The following is a 12,093-nucleotide window of genomic DNA, read 5'->3' on the forward strand; positions in this document are numbered from 1 at the left end:
CCTAGATAATGTAAAACAGATCCTTAAATTAAATCAGTCTCAGGAGCTGAGTGCTTAGTCCACATTTTTTTTGCCAGGACCAGAACTGTTTTTATTGAATTATGTTTTGATCTTATGTCATTAACCTACACAATGAAGCAGTGAGGAATTTTACTAAAAAACAAAGTAAAACACAACACAGGCCTCTGAAATGCATGCTACTTAAGGATGCAGTTAAGGGGTTTCTCAGAACAAGGAGTCTTTGGGAATCCAAAGCAGAAGTTGGGTCTTATCTTATGGTCAGTGAACCATGCAACTGATTACATTTCTTTCTGAACTGGCTACTAAAAAGCAGTCAAATTTGGGGCCCTCTAACAAATACTTAAGACTTCAGTCCAAGTACTTTGTGTACAGATCTCAATTCTGTTTCCACCTTCATTTTCCTCCCACAGTCCTGAATTCATCACCTTTTTCTGTTTCCAACAGTTAGTTGTACGTATCTTTGCAAATCATTATGAATCCTTTTGGGAACAAGGTGTGATACAAGCAAATGATATGCCCCACTTAAAAAAAAAAACAACAGTAGAGCACAAGAAGATATTTTCTTCTACTAATAAACATTTATGAGCTCAGTTTCTAGAGGCATTATCTTTCTTGAGCTCCCAAAGAACAAAACCAAGTGTTGTAACCAACGTTATATTTAAAATTAGGAAAGTCTAACAACAGAGGAACTATCAAAATAGGACACTTTCATTATGTATTTTTAACTGGGGTGCACACAGAAATTTGCAAATATATCCCCTGTAAAAATCCCCCAAAAGTCATTTTTAAAATACAGATGAAATCACCACAAATGCAGGTGTATTTGCATATTTACTCCGAATGAGAACTGAACCAACTAGCTTCAAAAATGATTTATAAAATTTCTATCCAGCTCCTTCGGGTTGCCCTCTGCCTAGCACAGGGGATGCTGCCAACCATTCTGTACTGTGAAACAGCATGGAATTTAGAGCCATAAATGCTCTTGCTGCATTCATGCTTCAGGGATTTCAGAAATCTCATTGCTGTCATTTGAAGAAAACAAAAAGCTTAAGACTCTCTTAGTGGGTAAAATTTTACTCTATCATGCACTCATACTTAACATTCTGATCATAACTTCTAACTATAAATTTATCTAATTAATTGATTATAATTATAGTCCTTCACCCACCTAGTGACCATAAACAAGTAAGCTATGCTACCAGAGATGTAAAAAAAATATTTTACTACATAATAAAAATTACGCTTCCTATCCCACCGATAGTAACTTCAGCAACAACAGGAATCTCATGGGGTAACTTGAAAGCAGCACCATAAAGTACAGCATTTTCTTAAGGCATGTTAGGAGCTTTATCCAAATAACAAACAGATAAAATAAGAGCTACATAATAGTATGTGGGAAAAAGATGAGTCAACTATTATTGTTTTTCCTAAGTGTTTACTCAACAACAGTTTAGATTATTTCAAGGCATTTCAGTCAAACAAACAATATACATAATGTTTCCACAATTCTTTAGGACAAAAATGAACATTTAACATGACTTTCAAAATGCCTGGCCTCTGTTGTGAAACTTTTTTTTAGGGTCAGCGCTGGGTTAAGAAGCCACTTAATAGCATTTCTATTCTAAGTCACAGAACAGACAAGTATGTTACACAGACATCTCCAATATTTTAGGCATGGGTCATCTCTGCTGGAGATGCCTACTTTGCAACCAATATAAACACATGTGCCAAAAGTGAAACTTGCATTGTCAAGACAGAAATTCCGTTTCTAGCCAAAGACTGCCAAAAGTAAATAAAAACAAGATCTTAGTCCTTCTATTTGTAGCTATCTAAATAAATACCGATTAATTGTTTTTCACTGAAAATCAACATCAGAAATCCATGATGTCTCAAGTCCTCCAGGAACACTCAGTGAATGCCTGACTTGGATTGAGATGCAAAGAGATAAAAGCAGAATTCCTGTTTATAGAAGTGTACAAATAAGCAAGGTCAGACACACTCAAACAATTAGTAAATGAACAGACAATTCCATTCAAACACTCAAAACACAAGCTAGCCCAGAATCAAGCACGATCCTGATCAGCCTGTTAAGACTGACATAAAAATTCCATGTTAACCAGGCAAATAAAATAACCCACCTCAAAATCCTTCCCTGGTTCTGTCACCGTCAGAGAAAAGGCCCAAGAAACTCCTGCATCTCTGCCCCTCTGTCTGCATTTTTTTCCCTTTTAAAAACCACCTCCTGGGGAGTTACTCTCCTCTCCTCCTTTAGCTGCCCCACCCCCACATTCCCACGACCCCTAAAATTCTCACTCCACCTTGTCAGTCTGAATAGTACTCATTCTTCAGGACATTTCCAAAAATATTCCCAGGTACCTCCCCCCACACCCTGCAGTCCCTCGGGGCACCTGGGGTATGGTCCCCACCCCACCCCGCCCCTACTCTTAGCTCACTCTGCTCACCACACTGTATCTCCGCTGTCCCCCTCTCCTGAAGTAGCTAACTTCTAGAGAAAAGAAAATGATTGCTTGGGAGGTCCATACATGTTCAAATCCTGAATACTTCTTAATCTTTCACCTAAGAACCAATAACTCTTAAAATTATCGTTATTTATCATTAAATGGATTAAATCAAAATCTTTGGGGATCTCTGGAAAGCTTTCTTGGTACAACTATTTTAATTAGTAACTTTAATAAGACTTTTGGGGGTTTGCTTTGCCGTTTTAGATTTACAGAAAAAAAAAAGTACAACTATTTTTACACACAAAACACAAAACTCTCCAGATCCAAAAAATTACTTCCCAGGTGATGCTGTAAACTCATCCTGACAAATGTTCCTGACACCTAATCAATCTCACGGCAAGGCGAGGCCCAGCGCCCACTGACACATTTCTCAACCACAGGGCTTGGTCACTGGCGCTGAGACATCACCAGGGCTCTGACCTACTCTCTTCCCCCCTGCCAACTAAACTTCCGTGATGGGCATCTCCTCCCAGACAGTTCGGAAGCAGGGACTTCTCCTCCTAAACACCCAGGCCCACAACTTCGCCCTCAACCACCGGGCCAAAGTTAGGACCAGTCTTCAGTCCCCGCGCTAGAAGCATTCTCCCAGCTCTGGGACCTTTCCCTCCGGGACCTTTCCAATACCGACGAGGCTCCCTGAAGTACCTGGCGCCCCTGACAGGCCGGGCTGCGACGGGATCCCCCAGGGGCCCAGGGCACGACCCAGCCGGCCACCACCACAGGTGTCCCTCGGCACTCCGGCGACTGGACAGTGAGGAGGGAGCTGGCCGGAGGGCAGCCATCCCGCGAGGAGTGGACTGTGGCAGAACGCGGCCAGGAAACCAGACGCGCGTCTGCCCGTCGGAGTTGGGCCGGGCTGCAAAGAACTTGGCGACGAGCGCCCAAAACGGGCAGTTCGAGCATGGCAGAGGATGAAGGGGGCCGACGACTACCTGGGACCGGCCAGGGCCCCGCCGCCGGCCCCGCGGCTGAGACGGAGGGCGGCAGGAGACACCGGAGCTAGATGGCCCCAGCCGGGTGGACAGCCCAGACCAATGACCCAGCACCCCCACGCCGGGACGGCGCCGCCGCCACGCCGCCCCGAGCCAAGAACCGCGCCGCCCTCGCCCCCAACCAGTCTGCCCCGTACCTCACCTCCGGCTCCACCGACGTCAGGTCAGCCGCTCTCCGCGCGTCGCTAGAGGAGGTGGCCGGTACTTGTCCACAACCCGCCCTCACGCCGGCCCTCCCTCTCGTAGCCCCGCCCCCGGCGCCGCGAACGCACGCCACGCATGCACGCCCGCACGTCACTTCCGGGGCGTCGGCGCTAACCGAGAGGATGCGGGTTTCCGTAGGAATCCGCCCTGGGTGGAGATGGCGTGAATACCTGCAGCCGCAAAGCCTAAAGGCGCGGAGATGGAGACGGCTTCGACCCTGATCCCGGGGCGCTGATCTGGAGCGTTCGGGAGCCGGCGGAGAAGCCGATGTTTCCTTGTCTTTTTCTAGGAGTAGGCGGAGGACGACGCTGCCCGTCTGACATGGCTCCTCCCATTCTTGCTTGGAATGGGAGGCGGCGGCTGCCAAGGCTCTCGGAGAGCAGTGTTTGGGCCGGTAGATGGTTCCAGACCGCAGGAAATGAGGCTGCCTGAGAAACTCATGAATCCCACAGCTTCACCCGGATCTTAGGATTTTTAAAGTTCTTGAGTTAAAAGACCTTAAAGAGAGTGGTTGATACAGAAACCAGTTTTACAGCCGAGCGTAACTGAGCTCCAGGAGTTAAAAAGTTAGCCAGTGTCTCGCTATCAGTGGTCGAGTCATAAATGGAATCCAGTTCTCCGTGATTCCCATTTCAGGAATGTTGGAGACAGCAGCTGCCTAGTATTCTGGATGCCATCTATGGCACAAAGTGCAGCCACGACTGGGAAAAAAAAAAAAAGAGGGAAAGAAAAAAGAGAAAATGCAGTAAGGTGTCTGGGAGGGAGATCTGGATTAGAATCCCAGGTTTGCCAAATGCTGCCTCAGTGATCTCGGACAGGTTGCCTAATTTCCCAGTCTTTGCTCATTATTTATAAAACGGAGATTGGTTCTTCCTCAGATTACTCCTAAATGCTGGAGGGTAGTAGAATATGCCACCCCAAAATATGCTTCTTTGGCATAAGGATTATTCTGAGAAAGAGACACAGAAGCCCTGAAAACAAACTAGAAGTTAACCTTTCTTAAGGGAAACGTACATTTATGAAGGAAATGGCCATTTATAAAAGTGTCTCCCTCTCTGTACCTAGCAGAGGACAACTCTAATACATCACTGGAGACTCATCAATGGAGACTGGCTTAAACTGTTGAACAGACTTTTGTTTGTTTGTTTGTTTTAAATTTTATTTTATTTTTAAACTTTACATAATTGTATTAGTTGAACAGACTTTTAAGCCTGTTTTTCTTCCCCTGCTGCTGCTGCTAAGTCACTTCAGTCGTGTCTGACTGTGCGACCCCATAGACTGCAGCCCACCAGGCTCCCCCGTCCCTGGGATTCTCCAGGCAAGAACACTGGAGTGGGTTGCCATTTCCTTCTCCAATGCATGAAAGTGAAAAGTGAAAGTGAAGTCGCTCAGTCGTGTCCGACTCTTAGCGACCCCATGGACTGCAGCCTACCAGGCTCCTCCATCCATGGGATTTTCCAGGCAAAAGTACTGGAGTGGGGTGCCATCGCCTTCTCTGTTTCTTCCCCTAGTCTCCTCCATAAGTGGTCTCCACCCTCCCCTCGCGCCCCCCCCAACATCTTTCCTCTTTTGTCTTTACTGGAAAATATTTAGATTGGCATTCTAAGCCTTTTCCCTGGTTAACTCCTGTGTACATGTTAAGGATACATGTTAATAAATTTGTTTTTCTCTTGTCACTTTTATTTTATAAGGATTTCAACCAACAACTCAGAAAAGCAGAGAGAAAATTATTTTCCCTCCCCTACCACACCTAAAGTGTGCTCTGCTGAGGATAGCAGACTATTTAAAATTTTAAAAAGTACCTATGCTGAGAAGCTTACATTCTAGGGGAGAGGTGCAGGGGCCATTAATAAATAATTTACAATAGTACAGTAGGATAGTGGCCATTGCTATGGAGGAAAATTTTAGGGTGAACAAGAAAGCCCTGGCTGAGAAGGTGACTAGAGCAAAGGGTGAGGGAGCTAGCTATACCATTGCGTTGGCCAAAAAGTTCATTTAGGTTGTAACATCATACAGAAAAACCTGAACAAACTTTTTGGCTAACTCAGTACTATGCAAGTATTTGGGCAAGAATGTTTTAGGCACAGGGAACAGCAAGTGCAAAGGCCCTCCTGACACCAACTTGAGTAGCTGTAGCAGAGTGAATTGAAGGGAGGAAGGAGAAGAGATCAAATGGTAATGGGCAAAGCAAGTAAGGGGCTAACCCCAAAGTCAGTGTGGGAGGGGACTAGCAAAAAGGACACTAGGTCTTAATCGTTGAGGCCATTAATGGAACAAACTAGCACAAAACTCAGAACAGGCAATGGCAACCCACTCCAGTACTCTCGCCCGGAAGATCCCATGGACGGAGGAGCCTGGTAGGCTGCAGTCCATGGGGTCGCTAGAGTCAGACACGACTGAGCGACTTCACTTTCACTTTTCACTTTCATGCATTGGAGAAGGAAATGGCAACCCACTCCAGTGTTCTTGCCTGGAGAATCCCAGGGACGGGGGAGCCTGGTGGGCTGCAGTCTACGGGGTCGCACAGAGCCGGACACGAATGACGTGACTTAGCAGCAGCAGCACAAAACTACCACATTCCCCCCTGGGAGAAGGGATGGTGGTGGTGGAGACTATTGGAAAAGGCAACAAAGGTATAGTTAACTGAGGAAGCAATGTTTTAGCTCTTGAGTTGGATGACAGGTACATGGATATTCATTGCTTTATTCTTTATTTCAATGTATGCTTTGTTTTTGCCTGTCTGTGTGTGTGTATGTGTTAGTCGCTCAGTTGTATCCCACTCTTTGTGACCCCATGGACTGTACAGCCCACCAGGCTCTTCTGTCCATGGGATTTTACAGGCAAGGATACTGGAGTGGGTTGCCATTTCCTTCTCCAGGGGATCTTCCCGACCCAGGGATTGAAACTGGGTCTCTTGCATTGCAGGCAGATGCTTTACTGTCTGAGCTACTAGGGAAGCCCTGTTTTTGTATACTAACTTATAAAAATCAGTCCCATTGGGAAAACTGAAAAGAGGGTAAGAGTAAATCCTGGAGTGGGTCAAAAGGAAAAGAGCCAGCAAAGAAGAAAAAAAAAAAGCAACAAGAAGAAAACTAGAAAAGAGGAGTAACGTGGAGGCTAAGAGGAGAAAGAAAGCCAAGGGACTGATCAGTTAAATTCTGCAGAAAGGTTAGATAAGATGAATCTACCTAAGAGAAATGAAAACATACTAATAGAAGTGGTTAAAGTACGCATCCTTGCCTTGTTTCCAGCCTCAGTGGAAAAACTCAGTCTTTCACCATGGTCTGATGTGGGTTTTTCATACGTGGCCTTTATCATGCTGAGATGTTTCTTGTTATTCCTAGTTTACTGGGTGTTTCTTATCATCAAAGTATATTAATTTTTAATGTAATTTTTATTGTAAAATAGACATAATATGAAGTTGGACCCCTACCTAACACTGTATACAAAAAATTAACTCAAAATGGATCAAAGACCTAAATGTAAGAAAATTTAGAAGAAAACACAGGGGATAAAAGCTTCATTACACTGGATTTGGCGATAATTTCTCAGATATACACCAAAGGCACAGGTAATAAAAGAAAAAATAGACATATTAGCACAAAATTTAAAACTTTTGTGCATCCAAGGTAACAGTCAATATAATAGACTATAAAGTCAACTCACAGAATAGGAAAAAGGTTTTGCAAATCCCTACCTGTGATAAGGGATTGTTATCCAGAATATATAGAGTACTCCTAAGATTCAACAACAAACCAATTTACATGATATGTCTTTCAATTTATTTATGCCTTCATTCTTTCATCAATGGTTTTGCCATTTTCAGTCTTTCGCCTCCTTGATTAAATTAATTCCTAAGTATTTTATTCTTTTTGATGTTATTTTAAATGGAATTCTTTCCCTACTTTCCCCTTTGTTCAGTATTAGAAATGCAATTGATTTCAGTGTATTGATTCTGTACTACTATTTTTGCTTGATTCATCTATTGGTTCTAACAGATTTGTGTGTGTGTGTGTGTGTGTGCATGTGTGTGGAGTCCTTAGGGTTTTCTACTATAAGATCACATCATCTTCAAAGACTCCTTCCTTTCCAGTTTGGGTGCCTTTTCTTTCTGTCGCCCAGTTGCTCTAACTAGAACTTCCAATACTATTGAATAGAACTGGCAAAAACAGGCATCCTTAATCTAGTTTCTTATTTTAGCAGATAAGCTTTTAACCTTTCATCATTATGTATAGTGTTAGCTATGTGGTTTTTATATGTGGCTTTCTTATATTTATATTCCTAGTTTTTTGAGTGTTTTTATTATGAAAGGGTATTGAATTGTGTCACAAGCTTTTTCTGCATCAAATGAGAAGCCTGGGTAGTTTTTTCAGTATCAGTTCAGTTTAGTCACTCAGTTGTGTCTGACTCTGTGACCCCTTGGACTGCAGCACGCCAGGCTTCCCTGTCCATCACCAACTCCCGGAGCTTGCTCAAACTCATGTCCATCGAGTCAGTGATGCCATCGAGTCGGTGATTCAATATAGTGAATACCATTTGATGAGTTTTTATATGTTGAACCATCCTTGTATATTCCACGAATATAGTTTACTTGATCACAGTATGTAACTTTTTTTATATGCTGCTGAATTCGCTAGTATTTTGTTGAGAATTATTATATTAGTGTTCTTAAGGAGTATTGGTCTGTATAGTTTCCTTGTATTGTCTTTATCTGACTCAGTATTAGGGCAATGCTGGCTTCAATGAATAAGTTAGAAAGCATTCTCTCCACTTTCAATTTTTTTTTTTTTTTGAAGACTTTAAGAAGGACTGATATTAGTTCTTCTTTAAACTTTTGGTAGAATTCACTAGCAAAGCCATAAAGTCTAGGGCTTCTATTTGTTGGGAGGGTTTTGACTATGGATTCAATCTCCTTACTAGTTACAAATATTTTCAGATTTTCTATTTCTTTGTGATTCAGAGTTGGTAGGATTTATGTTTCTAGGAATTAGCTCATTTAATTATTGAATTTGTTGGTGCACAAATATTCACAGAATTCTCATAAATTTTTTCATTTATGTAAATAGTAATGACCCCTGTTCTTTCTGATTTTAGCAAATTGAGTTTTCTCTTTTTTGTAACCAATCTAGCTCAAGACTTGTTAATTCTGATCTTAAAGAAAAAAAACTTGGTTTTGTTGATTTTCTATATTCTCTTGTTATCCTAGTCTCCATTCCATTTATTGCTACTCTAATCTTTACATTCTGTCTTCTGCTAGCTTTGGCTCAATTTGCTCTTCATTTTTCTAGTTCCTTTAAGGTGTTTGGGGGCTTCCCTGGTGGCTCAGATGGTAAAGAATATGCCTGCAATGTGGGAGACCTAGGTTCGATACCTGGGTAGGGAAGATCCCCTGGAGAAGAGAACAGCTGCCCACTCCAGTATTCTGGCCTCGAGAATTCCATGGAAGGGGAGCCTGGCAGCTACAGTCCATGGAGTTGCAAAGAGCTGGACATGACTGAGCAAATTTAACTTAAGGTGTATTTGAGATCTTTTTTTTTTATATATAATTTTATTTATTTTTGGCTGTGCTGGGTCTTCCTTGCTGCGTGGGCTTTTCTGTAGCTGTGGGGAGTTTCTAATGTACTTATCTCATAACCTTTTTAAATGTAAAATCTATTCTGTTTAATAATATAACCACCTCAATTCTCCTTTGGTTACTGTTTTCATGGAATATATTTTTCCATCCTTTTACTTCCAATCTCTTTGTGTCTTTAAGGTAAGTTTCTTACAGACAGCAGATAGATGGAACTTTTTAGGAAATACATTCTGCCAATCTTTGGCTTTAAAGTGGAAAGTTTAATCTACTTAAATTTGAAGTAATTGCTGCTAAATAATGACTTACATCTGCCATTTTGCTACTTGTTTTCTAAATCTATTATGTTTTTTCCCCTCAATCTTTCATTACTGCATTTTTGGGGTATTTAAATGTTTTTCTGTAGTCTACTATTTTCATTTTCTGTAAATTTTTAGTTATTTTCTTCATGGTTACTTTTGTGATTACAATTAACATTTTGAACTTGTAACAACTTAGTTTGAATAATACCAACTTTATTGAAAATAGTATGTACTGTGCTTCCAAAACAACTATGTCCTCCTCATTTTATCCTGTTATTGTCAGATTTCATCTCTATAAATTGTTTGCCTATCAGCACAGGTTTATAATTAGTGTTTTATGCACATGACTTTAAAATCAAATAGGGAAGTTGTTGTTTAGTCGCTAAATCATGTCTGTCTCTTTTGGAAACCTATGGCCTGCAGCCCACCAGGCTCCTCTGTCCCTGGAATTTCCCATGCAAGAATACTGGAGTGGGTTGCCATTTCCTTCTCCAGGGGATCTTCTCCGAATCTCCTCCATTGGCAGGTGGATTCTTTGCCACTGAGCCACCAGGGAAGCCCATAAAAGAAAAGAGAGGAGTTATAAACGTTTAGTACGATGACATTGACCTTTACATTTACCTAGGTTTTCATCTTTATTGGTATTGTTTACTTCCTCATATGACTTCTAGTGTCCTCTTTTCTTCGGTTTGAAGAAGTCCTTCTAGCATTTCTTATACAGCAGGTCTACTAGTGACCAATCCCCTTCTCTCCATGCTTTCAAGATTCTTCTTTGGCTTGCTACACTTTGATTATAATGTTTTCTGTGGGTCTCTTTGAATTAATCTTACATGGAGTTTTTTGTTTCTAGAATTTGTAGATTTGTCCAATTTTCTTTATCATTTGTGCTCTCTTTCTCTCCCTTTTTTCCTGAAGAACTTAAGACTAAGTTGCAAACACCTACATATTTCAGTGTGTGTTTCCTAAGAATAATCTCTGAGAAAAACCAAAGCAAAATTATCAAAATCAAGAAAATTAACATTGATAAAATCCTCTAATTTAATCTATAATCCTTATTCAATTTTCATCAATTGTGCCAAAAATGTCTCTTACAGTTATTGTTTCCCTGGTCCCAAGTCTAACCCAGGATCACTTAATTGTCATGTCTCTTTAGTAGTCTTTAATCTGGAATGGTTCTTCCATTTAAATTTGTCTTCCATAATCTTGACATTTTTGTAAAGTATACGTGAAGTGAAAGTCGCTCAGTTGTAGCCGACTCTCTGCGACCCCATGGACTATACAGTCCATGGAATTCTCCAGGCCAGAATACTAGCATGGGTAGCCTCTCCCTTCTCCAGGGGATCTTCCCAACCCAGGGATTGAACCCAGGTCTCCCACATTGCAGGAGGATTATTTTACCAGCTGAGCATAAGGGAAGCCCAAAAGTATACGATGGTCATTCTAAAACATGTCCTTCACTTTGGGTTTCTCTGATTTTTTTTTCTCATGATTAGATTCATGCTGTTCATTTTGCGGGGGGCGGTGCAGAAGAATCACATAATGTTGTGTTCTTCCGCAGACACTAAGATAGGTGATGTACATGATGTCTGTTTGTCCCATTTCAGCTAACGACATTGATTAATGATGAAAGTGGAGTCCTTCAGGTGTTTCCACTGTGAAGTCACTATTTTTACTTTATAATTATTTAGTAATTTATAGGAAAATACTTTGAGACTATGTAAAGATCCTGTTTTTCTTAAAAACTTATTTTAGAGTCCACTGATGATTGATGATGATTCAGTTCTAATTATGATGTTTACAAAATGGAGTTTTTTTAATGGGGGTTTTCTAATGCCATCATTCTTTCTATATTAGCTGACATTTTATGCTAATTAAGAACTTTCCTTTCTATCTCTTTTATGCCATTACTTATTCATTTGTGTCAATATGAATTCATGGATTCTTATTTTATTCAATGGGTTATAACCCATGGGTATAATTATTTATTTTAAAAATGTATTTATTTGGCTGCACCGGGTCTTAGCTGTGACGTGCAAGACCTTCTGTCTTCATCACGGCACGTGGGTTCTTTAATTGCAGCATGCAAACTCTCAATTGTGGCCTGTGGGATCTAATAATAAATAGTTCCCTGAGCAGGGCTCGAACCTGGGCCCCCTCTACTTGGAGTGTGGAGTCTTAACCACTCGACCACCAGGGAAATCCCTATAATGATTTAGTTAGGTGTTCAAACTGTTCCATTTCAAATTTTAATAATGTGTGTCTAAGACAAGAATTTTGACTTAACACTGAGCCATTATTTTCTACAATAATTATATAGTTCCCTGTGCTACACAGTAGGACCTGTTGTTTATCCATTCTAAATTTAGTCGTTTGCATCTACAAAGCCTAAATTCCCAGTCCACCTCTCTCCCTCCCCGACTCCTACCCCCAGCAACCACAAGTCTGATCTGTGTCTGTGAGTCTGCTTCTGTCCTGTAAAT

General features: G+C 41.3%; 1 protein-coding gene across 19 annotated transcripts in view; it reads right to left on the bottom strand.

Annotated features, from left to right (window-relative positions):
- The window catches only part of RABGEF1 (RAB guanine nucleotide exchange factor 1), a 50,488-nt gene extending 46,144 nt beyond the window's left edge, over positions 1 to 4,344 (bottom strand). For 9 of the 19 annotated variants that reach the window (XM_086374717.1, XM_086374709.1, XM_086374701.1 and 6 more), the window contains exon 1: positions 3,673 to 3,716. Coding sequence is in view for 2 of the 19 variants with exons in the window: in XM_086374697.1 (XP_086230823.1) it covers positions 3,189 to 3,325 (137 nt within the window). In the remaining 17 variants the exon portion in view is untranslated. Of the gene's footprint in view, positions 1 to 3,188; positions 3,717 to 3,909 lie in introns of those variants that run through there. The other 10 variants (XM_086374716.1, XM_086374708.1, XM_086374700.1 and 7 more) reach the window with 4 other exon arrangements.
- Between the last annotated feature and the right edge of the window lie 7,749 nt (positions 4,345 to 12,093).

Source organism: Bos grunniens, chromosome 25 (genome assembly GCF_055505025.1).
Source record: "Bos grunniens cultivar Pamir isolate PY7600 chromosome 25, Bosgru_T2T1.0, whole genome shotgun sequence".
Classification (NCBI taxonomy): Eukaryota; Metazoa; Chordata; class Mammalia; order Artiodactyla; family Bovidae; genus Bos; species Bos grunniens.